The sequence below is a fragment of the Eptesicus fuscus genome, unplaced genomic scaffold (assembly GCF_027574615.1).
Source record: "Eptesicus fuscus isolate TK198812 unplaced genomic scaffold, DD_ASM_mEF_20220401 scaffold_71, whole genome shotgun sequence".
NCBI classification, from domain to species: Eukaryota; Metazoa; Chordata; class Mammalia; order Chiroptera; family Vespertilionidae; genus Eptesicus; species Eptesicus fuscus.
In genome coordinates this window covers 51,442-75,007 of record NW_026557635.1, presented here as the reverse complement: position 1 = coordinate 75,007, position 23,566 = coordinate 51,442, and the positions used below count along the sequence as shown (strand labels likewise).

At 43.2% G+C, this 23,566-nt stretch overlaps 1 protein-coding gene across 2 annotated transcripts in view; it reads right to left on the bottom strand.

The window, feature by feature from the left end:
• Window positions 1–3,113: 3,113 nt before the first annotated feature.
• The window catches only part of PBDC1 (polysaccharide biosynthesis domain containing 1), a 40,856-nt gene continuing 20,403 nt past the window's right edge, over window positions 3,114–23,566 (bottom strand). For both annotated transcript variants that reach the window (XM_008160854.3, XM_054713501.1), the window contains 4 exons: window positions 14,071–14,130; window positions 13,423–13,563; window positions 6,286–6,397; window positions 3,114–3,592 (listed from right to left, as the gene is read on the bottom strand). In XM_008160854.3, coding sequence (XP_008159076.1) covers window positions 3,396–3,592; window positions 6,286–6,397; window positions 13,423–13,563; window positions 14,071–14,130 — 510 coding nt within the window. In that variant the 3' untranslated portion in view covers window positions 3,114–3,395. The remainder of the gene's footprint in view (window positions 3,593–6,285; window positions 6,398–13,422; window positions 13,564–14,070; window positions 14,131–23,566) is intronic.

Genomic DNA, 23,566 nt, shown 5'->3' with positions numbered 1-23,566 from the left:
CACTAATCAGAAAGGATATATGCACCCCTATGTCCATAGCAGCACAATTCACAATTTACAATAGCTAAAATCTGGAAAGAGCCCAAGTACCCATCATAGATGAATGGATAAAAAAGCTATGGTACACCTATACCACGGAATACTATGCATCAGTAAAAACGAAGAATCTCTTACCCTTTGAGAGCATGGAAGAACTTGTAGAGGAGCATGCTAAGAGAAATAAGTCAGAGAAATCAAGTATCACATGATCTCACTCATAGGTGGAATCTACGTAATAAACTAATGAATGGAGTGGATCCAGAGACATGGAAGCATGGAACAGAGTGCAGAATCTCGAAGGGAAGGTAGGGGAGGGTGTGTGTGTCAGAGGTAATCAACCAATGACCTTGTAGGCATATATGCATGGCACATGGACACAGACCATGGGGTGGTGAGGTGGGCTGGAGGGGATCAATGGGGGGGGGGGGGGAGTGGACATATGTAATACTTTCAACAATAAAGGATTATTTTAAAAATTAAAAATAAATTTAAAAAAGACCAAAAGAAAATAAAAATATTAATAATAAAACAGCAATAAGTTCACACCTATCAACAATTACTTTAAATGTAAATGGATTAAATGCTTCAATCAAAAGATATAGGATAGTGAATGGATACAAAACCAGACCCATACATCTGCTGTCTAACAAGAGACCCACTTCAGATTGAAAGTCACACACAGATTGAAAGCAAAGGAATAAAAATGATATTTCATGTAAACAGAAACAAAAAACCTTGGGCAGCAACATTTATATGGGAGAAAATACCCTATAAAACAAAGGCTATAACAAGAGACAAGAACCCAGAAATTTCACTTCTGGGTATTTATCCAAAGAAACCCAAAAACATTAAATCAAAAAAACCTCTATGCATCCATATGTACACTGCAGCATTATTTGCCATAGTGAAGATATGGAAGTAACCCAAGTGTCCATCAATAGATGAATGGATAGCCCTGGCCAGTGTTGCTCAGTTGTTAGAGCATCGGCCTGCACACTGAAGGGTCTCGGGTTCAATTTCCGAACAAGGGAACACACCTGGGTTTCAGGTTCTCACCTCTCTCTCTCTCTCTCTCTCTCTCTCTCTCTCTCTCTCTCTTTCTTTCTCTCCCTTCCTCCCTCCCCCTCTTCCACTCTCTTTGAAAAGCAATGAACAAAACATCCTTAGGTGAATATTAAAAAAATTTGATCGGAGGTCACTGTTCAATTCCCAGTCAGGGCACATGCCCAGGTTGCATGTTCAATCCCCAGTGTGGGGCATGCAGGAGTCAGCCGATCAATGATTCTCTCTTATCATTGATATGTCTATTTATCCCTCCCTCTCCTTTCCTCTCTGAAGTAAAAAATATATGTATTAAAAGTAGATGAACAGATAAAGAAGTAGCACATATTATATATAGTGGAAGATTACTCAGCCATAGAAAATGAAATATTTCTACCTGCAATAAGGATGGATCTAGAGGTTATTGTGCTAACAAAATAAGTCACACAGAAAAAAACAAATACCATATGACTTCACATACATGTGGGATCTAAAGAAAAAAATAAATGAACAAACATAACATATACTAGTACAAACTCATAGGTACAGAGAACATTTTGATGGTTGCTAGATGGCAGCAGGGCTAGGAGGATGGGTGAAAAAGTAGAAGAGATTAAGAAGTACAAATTGGTAGTTACAAAAATCATGGGGATGTGGGATAGAGCATATGGAATATCCTACCTAATAATAGACAAATATGCAAATTGACCATACCTCCGACATACCCACAAGCCACGCCCACCATACAATCAGAGCGAGCATGCAAATTAACCCAAACCAAGATGGCTACAGCCACAGAGAGCAAGGTTTCCTAGGTAACAGAAGAAGCCAAGCTTTACTCCTGCCCTTGCCAGGCCTAAGCCTACACTCAAGCTACAAAGTTTCAATTATAGAAGGTAAACAAATTCAAACAAACGGCGTCAGACTGGAGCTTGAGAGAGCAGGCCAGGGTTGCCACCGGCAAAAGGGCAAGCAAAGCTTTCCGAACACCCTGGCCAGGCCCACCCGCTTAAGGCAACAAAGTTTCAATTATAACCCCAACACAAATGGCTGCCGCCGCGGAGGGAGCCCCAGGCTTGGCTCCGCTCCAGGCTACAAAGTTTCAATTGTAGAAGGAAAATAAATTTGATACCAGGGCCTCCGCTTGGGTTGCCAGGGGGTGTGGCCGGCCTGCAAACCACCACAGGCCCCTCGCTCAGGCTGCCCCACGCCCCAAGGGAACCCCCACCTGATCCGGGACACCCTTCAGGGCAAACCAGCTGGCCTCCACCCCTGTACCAGGCCTCTATCCTATCTAATAAAAGAGTAATGTGCAGATTGATCATCACTGCAACACACAATATAGCTGCCCCCATGTGGACACAGGATGGCCACCAAAAGATGGCCACCAGGAGAGGGCAGTTGGGAGGCACCCGGCCTGCAAGGGAGGGCAGTTGAGAAGGACCAGGCCTGCAAGGGAGGGAAGTTGGAGGTGCTCAACCCTGCAGGAGAAGGCAGTTAGGGGTGACCAGGCTGGCAGAGGAGGGAAGTTGGGGGCAAACAGGCTGGCAGCAGAGTGGTTAGGGGGTGATCAGGCTGGCAGACAGAAGCAGTTAGGGGTAATCAGGAAGGCAGGCAGGCAAGCAGTTGGGAGCCAGCAGTCCTGGATTGTGAGAGGGATGTCCAACTGCCCGTTTAGGCCCGATCCCAGTGGGTCCCATATTGGAGAGGGTACAGGCTGGGCTGAGGGACAAACCCCCTCCGTGCACGAATTTCGTGCACCGGGCCTCTAGTAGTCAATAATAATGTAATGGCTATGTCTGGTAACAGATTAGTGCTGGACTTGTCTGAGTGACTGCTACTTAAGTTATATGAATGTCTAATCATTGTACTGTGCAAGTGAAATTAATATGGTATTGTATGTTGACTGTAATTGTTAAAAAATTTTTTAAGTAGAAACAAGCATTGATCATTTTATATATGCTGTAGCATAGAGATTAAAGTGTCAAAAAATTTTAAATACCTTTTAAAATTTAATCAGATATACACAGTCATAAGAACCAAAATAAATTTATTTACAAAATTTCTTACTTGACCAGTGAAGAACCAAGAAAAAAATATACCAAGAAACAATCAACTATGACCCCACAAATAGTCTTTAACCCAGTTCATACAACCAGAGCAGCTCCTGATAATTAGGCTTAAAAAAATGTCCTTCTACATTTCCCTCAATTGAACAAGAACATACATTTAACCACAGGATCTGTATAAGTAACATCATGGTACTTGTAGACTCACTTGAGTCACAGTTTCTAGAGTGTTTTTCCCTTTCTACCTTACATAGATGTTTCACCATGTTTGTTGATTCCTTTGTTGGCTTCATTTTCTTTTTCTCCTCCTTTGCTGGTTTTCTCTTTTTCTCCTCTGTTGGCTCCTTTCTCTTCTTCTTTGTCTTGAACACTGGTGTAAACTACTTTGTTATGGCCTTCGCGGTTCCGAGCAATTTCAATGGCAAAAAATTGTATCCTGGGAGCTGGAAAGTGAATAGAATTTATTATTGTCCTGGTCACAGTTTTCTAGACCTACTAGAAATCGATTGACAAACCTTAACTAACATGCGAAGTATTCAAATATAATCATAATTTTCAGAGATGTGAAATTTTAATCCTATATAAAAAAGAGGTAATATGCAAATTGTCCAACACACAAGATGGCCATCCCCATGTGGTCAAAGATGGCCACCCCCCTGTGGACACAAATTGGCCACCACAAGATAGCTGGCAGGGGAGGGCAGTTGTGGGCGATCAGGCCAGCAGGGGAGGGCAGTTGGGGGGGGATCAAGCCTGCAGGGGAGGGCAGTTGGGGGGGACCAGGTCTGCAAGGGAGGGCAGTTAGGGATGACCAGGCCGGCAGAGGAGGGCAGTTGGGGGCAACCAGGTCTGCAGGGGAGGACAGTTGGGGGGGGGGACCCAGGCCAGCAGGGGAGGGCAGATAGGGGTGACCGGGCCAGCAGGAGAGGGCAGTTAGGGGTGACCAGGCCTGCAGGGGAGGCAGTTGGGGGCGACCAGGCTGGCAGAGGAGGGCAGTTAGGGGCGACCAGGTTGGCAAGGGAAGCAGTTAGGGATGACCGGGCTAGCAGGGGAGGGCAGTTGGGGGCGACCAGACCTGCAGGGGAGGACAGTTAGGGGCAACCAGGTCGGCAGGGGAGGGCATTTAGGGGTGACCAGGCCAGCAGGGGAGGGCATTTAGGGGTGACCAGGCCAGCAAGGGAGGGCAGTTAGGGGCAATCGGGCCGGCAAGGGAGCAGTTAGGTGTCGATCAGGCTGGCAGGGGAGTGTTTAGGGGTGATCAGGCTGGCAGGCAGAAGTGTTTAGGGGCAATCAGGCAGGCAGGCAGGCAAGTGATTGGGAGCCAGCAGTCCTGGATTGTAAGAGGGATATCCGACTGCCCGGTTAGGCCCGATCCCACAGGCAGTTGGACATCCCTCAAAGGGTCCCAGATTGGAGAGGGTGCAGGCTGGGCTGAGGGACACACACACACACACACCTTGCACGAATTTCATGCACCGGGCCTCTAGTCCTATAATAAATAAGGCTGAAAATACTTAACTATCTTATCTCACAGTTATACAAGAATTAACCCATTGGGGTAAAGGGGAGAGATCAACCAAAGGACTGGTGTGCATGCATATGAGCCTAACCAGTGGTTAAGGACAACAGGGGGGTGGGGGCATGTGTGGGGAGGGGTGTGAGATGGGAATGGGGGGATGAGGACAAATATGTGATACCTTAATCAATAAAGAAATTAAAAATAAAAATAAATAAAAATAAAAAGAATTAACCCTTTGCACTCACTTGCTTTTTTCTCGATTCCTTTATTCTACTCGGGATTTAATTTTTTAAATACCCCAGATTTTACAAAGCACAGCAGTAGAGTAAAAAACTGGAGTTTCTTTTCATACAAACTTATTTATTTGGATTTTTTTATATTTCAAATTATTGATACATTCAAAGAGTATAAAAAGAGCTGCTACCGATGCTAACCGTGTCGAGTCACACTTGACATCCGAGTGCAAAAGGTTAATCACATGATCTTTTAAAAATATATATGTTTTTATTGATTTCAGAGAGAAAAGGAGAAGAGATAGAAATATCAATGATGAGAGAGAATCATTGATTGGATGCCTGCTGCACACCACCACCCCCCACCACCATCAGGGATTCAGCCTGAAACTTGGGTATGTACCCTAACCAGAAATCAAACCGTGACCTCCTGGTTCATAGGTCAATGCTGAACACCTGAGTCACACCAGCCAGAGAGTTAACATAATCTTTAAAGATATCTATATATATATAAAAGGCTAATATGCTAAGTGTCCTTCCCTCCGACTGGGTAATGACATCACTTAGCAATGCCAGGCTTCCTCTCCCTAGCTACAACTAGCCTCCTTACAGTTTCTTTAGTCCAGGAACATGACTTGCTTTATAACCAGGTGAAAACGCTTTACACTGTAACCAAATGTCTGTGAAGCGTTTTCCCATGCCTCATCTCATTTGATCCTCACAGAAGTCGTGGAGTAGGTAGATAGGAGACTTGATGGAATCCTATTTTCTATTCATTATCCAGAAAATGGAAATTTAGAAAGCTTAGAAACTTGACCCAACTGAAAAGAAGAAATGGTGGACCTTGAAAGTGACTTCAGGTTTTCTCAATGCACAGAATATAGTCAAACACTCTGCAGTTAAATATTTTACCCCTTGTTCTCCCTTCATGATCTACAATAATAATCTGCTTTGTGTTGATATTTACTGCTGTGTTGCTGAAAGAGAAGTTGGGGTGCTTCACTGGATTGGAAAAGTTTAGCTAAATCAGAAAGCAGGTCTAATTAATAAGCAAGTTTGTTCTATATCTATAAATGGCTAAGTTGACTCGTGCATGCTTGATACATATAAAGCTCTCGCTGGCACCAATCGCACATGTGTGTTTCCATCTGTCATTGTCGATCGTGAATTTGGTTGACACTTCTATCATATAGAGAAAGGGCGAATAGTAATATTAAAATATTTATTCTAATTAATTTCCTTTCAATGTGCACGAATTCGTGCACTGGGCCACTACTAACAAATAAGATGATCCCAAATTAACCATCTATATAAACTATTCATCAGTAAAGTCAGATCTTCCATTCACCTTATACAGAAACAATTCAAGAGGCAAGAAACTCACCAAAGATAGTGTTTTCCTCAGTGTAGCCTTGAGAACAATCCAGTCGCAGCAAAGTACCATAGTTGAAGTCTTCTATAACCCCATCAAACTTCAAACAAAATGGCCTCCACTTCTAAAAAAGGCAAAAAAGATGCCTCACCTGAATAATCCACTGCAGACTAGCTGGACAGATCCCTGAAAAACAATGAAGGAAAGTGGAAACTGCATAGAGACAGGTAGGAAGGGCAGAGGCGAGAATGTGCTCCCCAGGCTCCCACAAACAGCAGCTAAAGTTCCAGAGAGATATCTCATCTATTGGGAGTTGCCACTAAAAACCCTGGGGTCTAAACTCCAAGCTGGGTCCCCCAGCAGAGAGCACCAGAACTGAAAAAAAGTGCCCACATAACATCAGGCTATGAAAAACAGTAGGGTTTTTGTCTGCCAAGGAGAGTCAGGCACCTTCTTAAAGGGCCAAAGCACAAAATTTTGTGTGCAGCCAGTAGAGGGAGGGCAGAGTGGACTGGAGCTACGTGAGCAGAAGCCAGGGATGGGGCACACCCCCCAGTTTCCTGTGCTGAGTCATTCTCTCACACTGTGGAGGACATCTTTCTCAGGCAGACCTTTGCTATCCAGGCAGTCTTTGCCTTGTGAGGGAATACAGTTACCCAACCATATTGAAAAACCCCTTGCTCCACACTGTGGAGTTTATGAGGCCCATTAAGAGACTGAGAATAACAATTAGCTCCAGGCAGAAGCAATTAACACATCCTGTTAGAAAACTTCTCACCCCACTTGTGGACCATTGCCTGAGGCTACCCAAGACTGACTCCAATCAGTTTGCAGGCAGAGGCAGGTCTAGCAGGCTTTGAGTCTTTGCCTAATCTAATTAGTCAGAAACAGTTTGATGCTGTCCTGCACTAGAGATTGAGAGGCGTAGCACATCTACCTAATAGACAGACAAAATGAGGAAATAAAAACAACCCCCAAAAAGGAAGAACAAGAGAATTCTCCAGAAGAGCTAAATGAAATAGAGATAAGAAATTTATCAGACATAGAGCTCAGAATAATGATGGCAAAGATGATCAACAGCATAAGAAAAGATATAATAACTGCAGAATGACATAGCAACAATAAAGAACATAGTGGAATGAAAACACAGCAGAATAGGGAAAGCTGAGGATCAGATAAGTGAAGTAGAAGATAGGGTAGAAAAAAAATCATGCAATCAGAGAAACAAAAAGAAAAAACAATTAAACAACAGTACAGCTTAAGGGAGCAGTGGATAACCATGAAACTTAACAGTATTCACATAATAAGTGGCGAGAAGGAAAGTGAGCAAGGAATAGAGAACATGTTTGAAGAAAAAAAGGCAGAAAACTTCCCTAATCTGGTGAAGGAAAAAGGAACACAAGTTCAGAAGGCACGTAGAGTCCCACGTAAGAAAACCTCTAACAGGCCCACGCCTAGACACATCATCAATTAAATACCAAAAATTAAAGACAAAGAGAATCTTAAAGACAGCGAGAGAAAAGCAATATCTATACTAATAAAAGCCTAGGTGGTCCTTGCGTGCAACGGCGTCACCAGATGGACACAAGATGGGCGCCACAAGATGGCCTCATGGCACAGTGGAGGCGGGGCCCAATGGCCGCTCCGTGTGTTGAGGCCTGGGGGTCCCGCGGCTCCGCACAGCGCGGAGGAGGCCGGTCCCGGCGTCTCTGCCGCATCGCGTGGAGGAGGCAGGTCCTGGCTGAGGAGGCGGGTCGTGGCAGGGGAGGACAGTTGTGGGCGATCAGGCTGGCACGGGAGGGCAGTTGTGGGTCATCAGGCCAGCAGGGGAGCAGTTAGGCATCAATCAGCCCAGCAAGGGAGCGGTTAGGGGGCGATCAAGCTGGCAGGCAGGCGAGCAATTAGGAGCCAATGGTCCCGGATTGTGAGAGGGATGTCCAACTGCCCCCAAGGGATCCCAGATTGGAGAGGGTGCAGACTGGACTGAGGGACACACCCCCGTGTATGAATTTTGTGCTCTGGGCCACTAGTGTTACCTATAAAGGAGCTCCCATAAGACTGACACCTGATTTCTCATAAGAAACTTTACAGGGCAGAAGGGAATGGCATAAAGTACTCAAGGTAATGAAAAGCAAGGATCTGAAACAAAGATTACTATATCTAGCAAGGCTATCATTCAAAATAGATGGTGACATAAAGAGCTTCCCAGACAAAAAAGGCTAAAGGAGTTTATCACCATCAAGTCAGAATTAAAAGTTTTGCTAAAGGGACTCCTATAATGAGAAGAAATAGAGAGAGAAACCTAGGCATACAGAATTAAAATGGCAAAAAATAAGTACCTCTTGATAATAATCTTAAATGTTGATGGATTAAATGCTCCAATCAAAAGACATAGGATAGCTGAATGGATAAAAAATATATAATACAACTATATGCTATCTACAAGAGACCCACCTCAGAACAAGACACATAAAGGATGAGAGTGAAGGGATAGAAAAAAATTTCCATGCAAATAGAAAATAAAAAATAGCTGGGGTAGCAATGCACTTATCTGACAAAATAGACTTCAAAACAAAGGCCATCACAAGAGACAACAAAGGTCACTATATAATACTAGAAGGATTGATCCAACAAGAGGATATAACCCTATTAAACATATATGCACCCAATGTAGGAGCACACAAATATATAAAACAACTTTTACAGGACTTTAAGGGAGAAACTGACAACAATAAAGTCATAGTAGGGGACTTTAAAACCTCACTGACTTTACTGGATAGATCTTCCAGACAAAAAATTAACAAGAAACAGTGACTCTAAAGGACACACTGGATCAGATGGATTTAATTGACATGTATAGAACATTTCACCCCAAAGCTGCAGAATACACATTCTTCTCAAGTGCACATGGATCATTCACAAAGATAGATCACATGTCAGAACTCAAAATAAGTCTCTACAAGTTCAAGAAAATTGAAATGATATCAAGCATCTTCTCAGAACACAGTGGAATGAAATGAGAAATCAACTACAGTAAAAATATCCAGAAATATTCATACACATGGTGGCTAAATAGCATGTTATTAAACAATAAATAGGTTACCAATGAGATCAAGAAAGAAATCAGAAACTTCCTGAAAACAAATGAAAATGAACATACAACACCCCCATATCTCTGGGACACAGCAAAAGCAATCTTGAGAGGAAATTTCATAGCACTACAAGCCTACATCAGAGAGAGAGAGAGAGAGAGAGAGAGAGAGAGAGAGAGAGAGAGAGAGAGAGAGAGAGAGAGAGAGAAATATTAAACTATTTAACCCTACAACTTAAATAACTAGAAAGAGGACAACAAGAAAAGCCCCAAGTAGAAGGAAGAAAATAATAAAGGTTAGAGCAGAGCCCTGCCTGTGTGGCTCAGCAGTTGAGCTTCGAGCCAGGAACCAAGAGTTTGCCAGTTCGGTTCCCAGTCAGGGAACATGCCTGGGTAGTGGGCTTGATCTCCAGTGGGGGACATACGGGAAGCAGCCGATTTATGATGTTCCTCTGTCATCAATGTTTCTATCTCTCTACCCCTCTCCCTCTTCCTCTCTCTCAAAATCAATTTAAAACATTTTTAAATATGTATTTTAAAAAAAGACTAAAGCACAAATAAATGACATAGAGACTAAAAAAAATTTTTTTTAAAAATCAATGAAACCAAGAACTGGTTCTTTGAAAGGATAAACAAGATTGATGAACTGCTAGCCAGACTCATCAAGAAACAAAGAGAGCCATAGCTGATCTGGCTCAGTGGACAGAGCATCGGCCTGTGGAATGAAGGCTCCCAGGTTCGATTCTTGTCAAGGGCACATGCCCGGGTTGCGGGCTCGATCCCCATTAGTGGGCGTGCAGGTGAAAATCAATCAATGATTTTCTCTCACCATTGATGTTTCTATATCTCTCCTCCTCTCTCTGAAATCAATAAAAATATATTTTTAAAAAATTTTAAAAAGATACAATGAGGACCCAAATAAATAAAATCAGAAATGAAAGTTGTGAAGTAACAACTGACACCACAGAAATACCAAGGCTTGTAAGAAAATACTCTGAATAATTATATGCCAACAAGCTGGACAATGTGGATGAAATGGACAAATTCCTAGAAAAATACAATCTCCAAAAACTGGATCAGGAAGATTCAGAAAACCTGAATGGGCCAATAGCAACTGAGGAAATAGAAGCAGTAATCAAGAAAACTCCCAGCAAACAAAAACGCTGGTCCTGATGGCTTCACAGGGCAGTTTTACCAAACATTCAAAGAACTAACACCTGTACTCCTCAAACTATTCCAAAAAAATTCAAGAGGAAGGAACACTTCAAAGCTCTTTTTATGAGGGAGACCAGCATTATCCTAATTCCAGAACCAGAAAAATACACTACAAAGAGAATTACAGGCTAATATCCCTGATGAACACAGATGCTAAAATCCTCAACAAGCCTGGCTGGTGTGGCTCACTGGTTGAGCATTGACCTATGAAACAGGAGGCCATAGTTCGATTCCTGGGCAGGGCACATGCAATAATTGTGGGTTCGATCCCCAGATATGCAGAAGGGAGCCAATCAATGATTCTCATTTTGTTGTTGTTGTTAATCCTCACCCAAGGATATTTTTCCTTTGATTTTTAGGGAGATTAGAAGAGATAGAAACCAATCAATGTGTCAAGGGCATGTGCCCTTGACAAGAGAGAAACATCAATGTGAGAGAAACACATTGACTGGTTGCCTCCTGCAAGAGCCCTGACCAGGGCCTGCAACCAAGGTACATTCCCTTGACCAGAATCAAACCCAGGACCCTTTGGACTGCAGGCTGACACTCTATCCACTGATAAAGTGAGCCAAATTGGCTGGGGCCAATGTTTCTCTTTCACCATTGATGTTCCTATCATTCTCTCCTTCTCCCTTCCTCTTTAAAATCAATAAAAATATTTAAATAATAAATAAAATCCTCAACAAAATATTAGCAAATCGGATCCATCAATATATTAAAAAGATCATATACCATGACCAAGTGGGGTTTAGTCCATAGACGCAGGATGGTATAATATTTACAAATCAATAAATGTGATACATCACATAAACAAAGATGCCTTATCTAACTAATGCAGGAGGCTAGTGAAGTCAGAACCACTTTCTCAGTAAGGAAAATAACCATAGTAAAAAAAGACTAGGTTTGAGCTGATTGCTTGTTTTTCTTTTTTAAACATATTTTTATTGATTTCAGAGAAGGGAGAGGGAGAGATAGAAACATCAATGATGAGAGAGAATCATTGATCGGCTGCCTCCTGCACACCCCCTAATGGGGATCAAGCCCACAACCCGGGCATGTGACCTTTAATGGAATTGAACCTGGGACCCTCAGTCCGCAGGCCAATGCTCTATCCACTGAGCCAAACTGGCTAGGGCTGATTGCTTGTTTCATTAGCAACAAATTTATATGCTACCTATTATGTCTTTAGACTGATATTTCCCAACATGAACAATAATTTTACCTGACAAAGTACTTAGATCCTTTACTACAGAACCAAAATTTGATTTCTTATTTTTAATAATCCTCACCTTAGGATATTTTTTCCATTGATTTTTTTTTTTTTTTTTTTTTTAGAGAGAGTGAAATGGAGGGGGAGAGACAGAGAAAAACATTGACATGAGAGAGACATATTAATTGGTTGCCTCCCACACGAGCCTCGACCAGGAACAGAGCCTCGAACAGCCTCAACTAGGAACCGGGGATTGAGCCTGCAACCAAGATACGTGCCCTTGACTGGAATCGAACCCAGGACCCTTTAGTCTGCAGGCCGACGCTATAGCCACTGAGCCAAACGGCTAGGGCAAAATAGAGTTTTTAGTTATTGGAGTTTTTAGTTATTGGCTAAATGACTATTCATCCCCACTGAAGCACAAATAAGACAAAGGAGGAGGGAATTTGGCCCAAAGTCACAAAGTTAAATTGTAAGAAAGAAGTCTATTCAATAGAAGCAATTTTCCAAAGATCAGTTAACATCCTTATAAGAGTTAAAAGTTTATATTCTTCATCAGCCAAGAGCCTACTCTCAGAGAAATTTTTTTCCAATTATGAGTTACTAAAAGCCCAGTGTGCGAAATCGTGCAGCATCGGGTTTGTTTTGCTGCGCCCGCCGCCAGCTGCGGCGGGCCTCACGAGCTCATTTGTGCCTGGCTGGTAGAGCTGTAGGCTGCTCTGAACCGTTTGGCTCTTTCCCTTAGTAACAGCTTTGACCTTGGGCCTCAATTCCTCTCCCAGCCTGCGCCCTTCCCCTGTGCGCAGCCTCCCGCCACCACAGGTCGCGTGTGCCCCCGCCCCACCCCCCAGCAGGAACACCTCCGCTCGCCACCTGGGGACCCGCGCCGCGCTCCCCACCCCCGCCTGCCTGTCGCCCATCCCCTGCGCCTTCTTCACCCTACGACCCCTGGAGAGCCTGCGGAGAGCCAGCGCTGGGGGACTCCCCTGAGTCCCAGAGTCCCACCCCACTGGGCCAGTCCCTGTCAGCGCCCACGGGTATGCAGCATCAAGTCCCTGCCCACCCGCGGGTGCCTGGCAGCGTCGCAGCCCCGGCCACCCACACGCGCCCCACCCATCCACATACTGCGAGAGCCGCTGCTCATTTGGTCATGATGCCATAACAGCATCACGACAACAAGCCTTTTATGATATAGACAGTGCTCTATAAAAGTACAAGCTAATCAAGTAAACAATGAGAAACACAAATTTTAGCATGGCCTGTGATAATGTCAACTTAAATCCAGAGAATCCAAACACCTCCCTGTACCCTATTTGCCAATCTTCCTTCCAAGTATTCTGGTTATACTCACAGGTAAATTTATTCCTCCTCTCTTGAAAGGGCTGGGTGGTTAGGAATGAAATGACCAAGTCCAAAAGGTAGAAAAATAGACTCAATGAACATATAAAAAAACATAAACCAAGAAAACAGTCATTTCATAACTTACTTATTGGTTGATGACTACATAAGAGCCCTGATTCTTTATTTATTTTCCTTAAAACACTCCCCTCCAGTTTTAAATGTATAAAAATGTATTCATCATCAATAATTGTTGGTCAGATGCTAGGCAATATTTAAGAGAGAGAATTCTTACCTCTTTAGCTGATACTGATTTAAGTTCTTCTGGATCCAATATATCTATCCTGAGTTTCTCAAAATTTTTCCGAAATTCAGAATAGATTTGGTCATCCACTTTGGTGAGTTTCAGGAACTGTGGGTCAACTGATGAAATCAGCTGCCAGACAATAAGACAACATACATATGCTAGTCTCTAATTTACTACACTTCTATTCCCCCTTCCTCAAAAAACTTATGGTTTTCAGGGCAGAAGAGTTCATTAGGAAGTATATAAACAGCTTAGGTTTGAGATGAAATCATGAGATAGTTTTAAAGGGTCATAATACCCTACAGTCCATTTCACCAATTCAGATACTTTTGGCTTTGGCACTGCCTGGCTATTGCCCTCTGTGGTTCATCCATTCAGTCAACAAGTATTTATTAAGTGCCTACTATGGGCCCAGCACCCTTTTCTCAGTTAGCAACAGAAATATGGGAAAAGAAGCTCACCTCCTCATTGTCAAGACAAAATTCACTTCCACACCCCTGTTCTCTGTAGGTAAGATCTTATAGTAATAAAAATTATCTCCAAAACACAATTGTTTAAATTGCTGAGAATAGTGATTAGCAGAAAATCAAACAGTACATGTTTAATTCTGCTTAATAATGATGACAGACAACTCACCTTGTAGTAGACTTCAGCATGCTGCATTGCTCTCATGGCCCATGCCATTTCAATATCAGGCTGCAAAGGAGTAAAAAATGACAGGTCAGGGACATTAAAAATAGCGTCAAAGTAAGTAGATGCTGCACGAACATGCTCCCAGGGCCAAATGGAAATTACAACTAAAATACAGAAAAACTTCCTGAATAATCACCAGAAGATTCACTAGAGAGAACCCTGATAACCAAAGATGGAAAGTAGAGACTGCATAAAGACTGAGAGGAGGGGCGGAGGCACAAAAGGGCTGGCCAGGCTTCCACAGACAGCAACTAAAGTTCTGGAGAGATATCTCAGCTGTGGGGGGATGCCACTGAGAACTCTGGGGTCTAATCCCCAAGCTGGGCCCCCAAGCAGAGAGCACCAGAACTGAGAAGGATACCCACATAACACCTGGCTTTGAAAAGCAGCAGGGTTGCTGTCTGCCAGGGAGAGACAGTTGGAAATGCAGGTCCTCTCTACAAGGGCCAATGCACAAAATTTCCTGTGGACACTCACCTGTGCTGTGGCAGAGGGAGGGCAGAGTGGACTGGAGCTGTGTAAGCAGAAGTCAGGATAGGAGGCTCTGAGGTTAGAGCTTAGAAAGCAGACACCCCGTTTCCTGTGCCAAGTCATTCGCTCATGCTGCAGAGATCATCTTTCTCATGCAGACATTTGCTATACAGGCAACCTTGCCTGGGGGGAAGGCAGTTGATCCACCTATTGGAAAACACCCCCTCTCTCCCCGCAGTGCAAAGTTGCTCAGGCCCATTAAGAGACTGAGAATAGAGACTCGGAGAGGAACCAAGATGGCGGCATAGTTAAGCAGCTAATCTGCTGCCTCACACAACAATTTCGAGGGTACAACTAAGGGACAGAGCATCTACCACCCAGAACCACGGGAAAGCTGGCTGAGTGGAAGATTTACAACTAGGAAAAGAAAGGAACACAAACGCTGGGGAGCTGAGGTACGGAGGCGCGCGAATCGGGCTGGCAGCGGGTGACTGGGCGCGCGGTTTTTCTTCAACCCGCAGGGAGACAAGCTCCCAATCGCTCTGAAATCCAGTTTCTGGGGACACTCGGGGGACCCAGACACCTACGGGGAGAGGCTGGACTCTCGGCCATCGGGTCGGAAAGTGAGAGTGACTTTTTTGCAGTGGTGTGCCCAGCAATCATTGTTTACTGCGCTGGAGCGCGGGGCGCAGGGACTTGAAACAGGAAAGGCAGAGACGGCTGACGCCAGCCATCGCCGTTGGCCACGCCCCAGCCTAGTGACGCCCTGAGACCCCGCCCCGCCCTGAGGCCCCGCCCCGCACATTCTAAAAACCCGTCCCGGCTCCACACAGCGGCTTTTGCATATAAATGGCCTGTTCTGTGGCAGCTTAACCAAAATTAACTACAGCTCCAGTCAGACTGCTCCAAAACCACCCAAGCAAAGGAGGAGAAAACTAGTTCTTGCTGTAGCTCCTACTGAGGGACACACAGTACACAAGGGTACACCAAGAGTGTCCACCTCAAGTAACTGGGAGGCTGACCCGTTGAACCAATAGGACACCTAGTACACAAAGCTACCCTACCAACTCAGGGAAGCAGAGAATATGAGAAGGCAAGGAAACAGATCACAAACCAAAGAAATGGAGGAGAACAAGCGACTGGACATAGAGTTCAAAACCACAGTTATAAGGTTTTTCAAGAATATCATGGAAAAGGCCGATAAATTCAATGAGACCCTTGAGGATATGAAAAAGGACCAACTAGAAATTAAACATACACTAACTGAGATAAAAAATATTATACAGAGACCCAAAAGCAGACTAGAGGATTGCAAGAATCAACTCAAAGATTTGGAATACAAAGAGGCAAAGGACACTCCTCCAGAGAAGCATGAAGAGAAGAGAATTCAGAAAGTTGAAGACAGTGTAAGAAGCCTCTGGGACAACTTCAAGCGAACCAACATCAGAATTATGGGGGTACCAGAAGAAGAGAGAGAGCAAGATGCTGAAAACCTATTTGAAGAAATAATGAACGAAAACTTCCCCCACCTGATGAAAGAAATAGACTTACAAGTCCAGGAAGCGCACAGAACCCCAAACAAAAGGAATCCAAAGAGGACCACACCAAGACACATCATAATTAAAATGCCAAGAGCAAAAGACAAAGAGAGAATCTTACAAGCAGCAAGAGAAAAACAGTTCGTTACCTACAAGGGAGCTCCCATACGATTATCAGCTAATTTCTCAACAGAAACCATGCAGGCCAGACGGGAGTGGCAAGAAATATTCAAAGTGATGAATAGCAGGAACCTACAACCAAGACTACTATACCCAGCAAAGTTATCATTCAGAATTGAAGGGCAGATAAAGAGCTTCACAGATAAGAAAAAGCTAAAGGAGTTTATCACCACCAAACCAGTATTATATGAAATGCTGAAAGGTATTCTTTAAAAAGAGGAAAAAGAAGAAAGATAAAAATTATGAACAACAATACATATCTATCAACAAGTGAATCTAAAAGTCAAGTGAATTAACAATCTGAGGAACAGAATAAACTGGTGAACTTAATAGAACCAGAGGCATAGAATGGGAGTGGATTGATAATTCTCAGGGGGAAAGGGGTGTCTGTGTGGAGAGTATGGGAAGAGACTGGACAAAAATCATACACCTATGGATAAGGACAGCGGGGGGGAGGTAGGGGCAGAGGGGGGTGGGAACTGGGTGGTGGGGAGATATGTGGGGAAAAAGGAGAAACAATTGTAATCTGAACAATAAAGATTTATTAAAAAAAAAAAATGAAAAAAAAAAGAGACTGAGAATAAGTTAGTCTCCAGACAGAAGCAACTGCTGTACCCTGTTGAAAAAAAATTCTTGCCAAGCCTGTGGATGATTGCCTGGGGGCAATCAAGACAAAATCCTATCAGTCTGTAGACAGAGGCAGTTTCTGGAGGCTATAAGTCTGTCTGATCTAACTAGTCAGAAACAACGTTTGACACTGTCCTGTACCAGATTTTGAGAGACTTCACAAATCTACTTAATACAGAGTCACATGCCCAAACAAGCAGTCAAAATGAGAAGATAAAGAAACAACCCCCAAATGAAAGAACAAGAGAATTCTCAAGAAGAAGAGCAAAATACAATGTAGATAAGAAATTTATCTCATCCCTGCCGAAACCGGTTTGGCTCAGTGGATAGAGCATCGGCCTGCGGACTGAAAGGTCCCAGGTTCGATTCCGGTCAAGGGCATGTACCTTGGTTGCGGGCACATCCCCAGTAGGGGTTGTGCAAGAGGCAGCTGATCGGTGTTTCTCTATTATCGATGTTTCTAACTCTCTATCCCTCTCCCTTCCTCTCTGTAAAAAATCAATAAAATATATTTTTTTAAAAAAGAAATTTATCTCATCCCTAGCCGGTTTGGCTCAGTGGATAGAGTGTCAGCCTGCAGAATGAGGGTCCTGGGTTAGATTGTGGTTAAGGCCACATGCCCAGGAAATGGGCTCAATCCCCAGTAAAAGGAGTGCTGGAGGCAGCCAATCAATGATTCTCTCTCATCACTGATGTTTTTATCTCTCTCCCTCTCCCTTCCTCTATGAAATGAATAAAAGTATACTAAAAAAAAAGAAATTATCTCATACAGAGTTCAAAATAATGATGATAAAGATGCTCAACAACATGAGGAAAGATATAGTATCTATGAAAACAAAAATAAAGAATGACATAGCACAAATACAGAACACATTGGAAGGACTACACAGCAGATTAGGGGAAGCTGAGGATCAAATCAGTGAATTAGAAGACAGAGTTGAAAATATCACTCAATCAGAAAACCAGAAAAAGAAACAATTAAAAAACAGGAGGACAGCTTAAGGGAGATGTGGGACAATGTGAAACATAACAATATAAGAATAGCAGGTGTGCCAGAAGAGGCAAAAAGGGAGAAAGGCATAGAGAAGGTGTTTGAAGAATAATGGAAGAAAATTTCCCTGATACAGGAAAATGTCACACAAGTTCAGGAGGCACAGAGAACCCCAAACAAGCCCACACCCAGACACATCATAATTAAAAAGCCAAAAATTAAAGACAAAGAGAGAATCTTAAAGGCAACAAGAGAAAAGCAAACGATTACCTACAAAGGAGCTCCAATAAGGCTGACACCTGACATCTCATCAGAAATCCTACAGGCCAAAAAATAATAACATGAAAGCAAGTCTCTAAAACCAAGATTACTATATCCAGGAAGGCTATTATTCAAAATAGATGGTCAAATAAAGAACTTCCTGGACAAAAAAAAAGGCTAAAGGAGTACATCATCACCAAGCCAACATTATAAGAAAGGCTCTTGGAGGAACCAAGATGGCAGCATAGGTAAACTCCTGTACTTGCTGCCTCCCACAACCATATCAAAATTACAACTAAAATATAGAACCGCAGGAAAGCTGGCTGAGTGGAAGTACTACAAATAGAGAGGTAAAGAAGAAAATGCAATGAGACTCGTAGCAGGTGCAGAGACGCAGCATGGGCTGGTCCATCACCCAGGTGTGACGCTTTTTAATTGGGAGGGAGATTGCCTCTGCAGAGGCTGCCTGGAGGAGCAAGGAGTCCCAGCCCCAAACCAGGAAACGCCAGCACAGAGACCACACCATCTTGAAGAACAGAACTGCTTGAGACTAGAATCCTAGCCTTGCCACTACCTAATCTGTTCTCAGTCGTAAATGGGAACCCTATAGCCACTCGGGTAAAAGACCTGCGACCACAGCTGTAGACTCACAGACACCTAGACTCCAGGCACCCCAGCCGCAGATTTCTGTGAGTCACAGAGCCAATCCCCCTCCCCGCGGGCCCACGGCAGTGGCATAGGAACTGTAAGACCCTCTCCACGCAAACAGGCCTCCTGCCCACACACAGCTGCAATAGTTCTACCTGAATTTGAGCCTGGGCACGTCATCTTGGGGAGTTTGTTTCCCGCGACCAGACCCCATGCCCACACAGGGTGGCTGCACTGAATTTGAGCCTCGGTGCATGGACACGGGGAGTTTGTCTCCCACAGTGCACACCCACGTTACCAGACCCCGCGCCCACACAGGAAGCTGCACTGAATTTGAGCCTGGGAGCTCGAACTCAGGGAGTTTGTTTCCCACGACCAACCCCACAGGGCGACAGTGCCACCTAACTTCAATTCAGGGAAAGCACACACGGAAGGCTGTTTTCCTCAGAACAGGAGTGGACCTCCTGCTGACACAGGGCGACTGGGCAACCCGGTCCCGCAAGCATCAGGAACCCTGATTATCTTCGCGAGAGGCAGAACTGAGCACCAACAACTTGCTGTTTCTCATCCTGCGCGCCTGGGATACCTGATTCCCAGTGTATTCACACTAAGAGCCAGTGACTCCAATTCTTGGCGCATGTGCACACAGGGACCCTGATTCTTGGCGGGAGACTGCACCAAGCAACAGACACTCTGATACTCGATTCTTGGGGTGGGCACAGGGGGTCTCTGACCCCTGACATGCGCTAGGGGACTCTGAGTTTGGGCATGTGCGAGTAGGGTCTCTGCTTCTGCATGGCACAGGAGGGGTCCCTGATTCTAGGTGCACACACGAAGCCACAAAAGCACTGGTGACTCTGATCCTGAGCGAGCCTGGCTCCCACCAACCCATGATAGCCACACATCTTGGGGTGGTAGTTCTTCAGTGACACTCGGGGGGTGCGAAGCTCCCAATGCATACAACATTGATCCCCACAACTCAACATTTGAACCTTCTGGTGACAGAATAGGGAGACAATAAAATAATCCCCGGAGGAAAGAAAAGGAGGCATTGCCAAGAAAGGAAAAAAGTGAAACCGAGGCATGCAAAATGACAGAAAAAAATTCAGAGTAATGGTCACGCAGTTCATACACTGGATGGACGAGAAAATCAACAACCTATGCAAAATCCAGGAAGAAATAAAAAGTGATATACCTACAATCAAAAACACCATGGAAGGTTTCAACAGCAAACTAGAAAAATCAGAGGAATGAATTAGTGAGTTAGAATATAAGGTACAGAAACAAGCCAAATCTGAACAGCAACTGGAAAAAAAATTTTAAAAACAGGAGGAGAGCTAAGGGAGGTTTGGGACAATGCAAAACAAAGGAAGATACGTACAATAAGGCTGACAAAAGGACAAGAAGAGCAGCAAGGATTAGAAAATCTATTTGAAGAAATAATGACAGAAAATTTCCCTGATATGGGGAAGAAAATGTTACAAAAGTACAGAGAGTCCCAAGCAAGATGATACCAAAAGACCCACACAAAGACACGTCATAATTACAATGGCAAATGTTAACAACAAAGAGAGAATATTAAAGGCTCCAAGAGAGAGACAGAGAGTTACCTACAAAGGAGCCCCCATCAGATTATCAAATGACTTCTCAAAAGAAACACATCAAGCTAGAAGGGAATGGAAGGAGGTATACAAAGTGAGGCAAAGCAAAGGACTGAATCCAAGAATCCAGCAAGAGTATCAATCAAAATTGAAGGGGAAATCAGGAGCTTAACACACAAAAAAAGACTAAGGGAATTTATCACTACCAAGCCAGCAATGAAAGAAATGCTAAAGGGAATGCTGTAAAAAGAAGAAATAGAAAGGGAGGAAGGAAGACAGGCATGAAATACAGAAATGGCTACAAACAAGTTCGTATCACTAATAGCATTAAACGTAAATGGATTAAATGCTCCAAACAAAAGACATCAAGTGAGTAAAGGGATAAGAAAACATGACCCATATATATGCTGTCTACAGGAGATCCACCTCAGAACAAGGGACTCACACAGACTGAAAGTGAAGGGATGGAAAAAAATCTATCAGGCAAATGGAAATGAAAAAAAAAAAAAAGCTGGGGTAGCAATACTTATATCTGACAAAATAAACCTCAAAGTGAAGACTATAACAAGAGACAAGAAAGGCCACTTAATAATTCAAAGGGAACGGTACAACAAGAGGATATGACTCTGGTAAATATATATGCACCCCATGCAGGAGCACCCAAATACATAAAAAAAACTTCTAGAAGATATCAGGGGTGAGATTGAAAGCAACACAATCAGAATAGGAGACTTTAATACCCAATTAACATCACTGGATAAATCCTCTAGACAAAAAATTAGCAAAGAAACATCATTCCTAAACAACTCACTAGAACGGATGGACTTAATCTACATCTTTAGAACATTCCAACCGAGACTACAGAATATACATTCTTCTCAAGCGCATGTGGGACATTTTCAAAGACAGACCACATATTGGGACACAGGCAAAGTCTCTCCAAACTCAAGGGGACTGAAATTATATCAAGCATCTTCTCAGATAACAATGGCATAAAATTAGAAATCGACTATAGTAAAAACAATCAAAACAAGTCAAACACTTGGAGGCTGAATAGCACACTATTAAACAATGAGGGGGTTACCAAAGACATCAAAGAAGAAATAAAACACATCCTGGAAACAAAAAACAATGAAAACACTACAATCCAAAATCATTGAGCCACAATGAAAAGAGTACTGAAAGGGAAGTTTATAGCATTACAGGACAACCTCAAAAAAAAAAAAAAAAGAAAAGAAAACTGATAATAAAACATCTAACTCTGCAACTTGAAGAATTAGAAAGGGAGCAACAAGAAAAGCCTAGAGTGAGCACAAGGAAGGAAAAACTAAGATCAGAGCAAAAATAAAGGACATGAGAAAAAAAATACAAAATATCAATGAAACTAACAAGAGCTGCTTCTTTGAAAGGATAAACAAGATTGATGAACCTCTAGCCAGGTTCACCAAGAAGCAAAGAGAGAGGACCCAAAGAAACAAAATCAGAAACAAAAGAGGTGAAATAACAAGACCCCAGAGAAATATGAAAAATCATAAAAAAGAAAAATACTATAAGCAACTCTACTCCAACAAACTGGTAAACCTAGAAGAAATGGACATATTACTAAAAAAATACAACCTTCCAAAACACAACCATGAAGAAAAAAAAAATCTGAATAGGCCAATAACTATGGAGAAAAATTAAGCAGTAAACAAAAAACTTCCAACAAACGAAGGCCTGGACCAGACGGCTTTACAGGGGAGTTTTATAAAACATTCAAAGAAAAAATAGCCGAAAGCGATTTGGCTCAGTTGATAGAGCGTCGGCCTGCGGACTGAAAGGTCCCAGGTTAGATTCCGGTCAAGGGCATGTACATTGGTTGCGGGCACATCCCCGGTGCGGGGTGTGCAGGAGGCAGCTGATCAATGTTTCTCTCTCATCAATGTTTCTAGCTCTCTATCCCTCTCTCTTCCTCTCTGTAAAAAATCAATAAAATATATAAAAAATAAAAATAAAATAAAACCTATCTTCCTCAGACTATTCAAAAAAAATTCAAGAAGGAGCACTTCCAAGCTCTTTCTACAAAGCCAACATTACCCTAATCCCAAAACCAGATAAAGACAACACAATGAAAGAGAATTACAGGCCAATATCCCTCGTGAACATAGACGCCAAAATCCTCAAAAAAATTCTAGCAAATCGAATCCAGCTATACATTAAAAGGTTCATACACCATGACCAAGTGGAATTTATCCCAGGGATGCAAGGATGGTACAATATCCACAAATCAATAAATGTGATACACCATATAAACAAACAGAGATAAAAAACCATATAATCATATCCATTGATGCAGAAAAAGCATTTGACAAAATGCAACACCAATTCTTGATAAAAACCCTCAAAAAGGTAAGAATAGAAGGATCATACCTCAACATAATAAAAGCCATATATGACAAACCCACAGCCAACATCATACTCAATGGACAAAAACTAAAACCATTTCCCTAAGAACAAGAACAAGACAGGGATGCCCACTCTCACCACTCCTGTTCGACATAGTACTGGAAGTATTAACCATTGCAATCAGACAAGAAGAAGAAGAAGAAACAAAAGGCATCCAAACTGAAAAGGAAGAAGTAAAACTGTCCTTATTTTCAGATGACATGATATTCTACAAAGAAAAACCCAAAGATTCCATCAAAAAACTACTAAACCTGACTGACCGGGCAGCACCGACAGGGGCTGGGTCCCCTCCCGGAGCTGCGGGCTCACCGGGCGCCTCGCCATCTTGCAATGAAAGGAGGATTTTATTGGAAACCTGACTTTCCGTGACAACTGCAAACACTGAACGGCTGCGAGCACCAGACCACTGGTCCCCTATCGGCGCAAACATTCGGATTCAAAGGAACTCTTCACTGCACCACGGAAAGGTCAGATTTCGCCTGAAATAAGGTGTGGTTTCTAATTCCCGCGGTGGGTGAGGGAAGCGCTGGGTGAGGGAAGCAAGGCAGCCGCAGCCGCAGGACCGGAAGGAACCGGGAGGTCTGTGCCTAGAAAAACCGGCGGCAGTTGGAACTGCCGTGATCCGTGAATGTGGAGGGGGGTCTTCTGAGCTGCTAACAGAAGTGACCTCTTGAAAG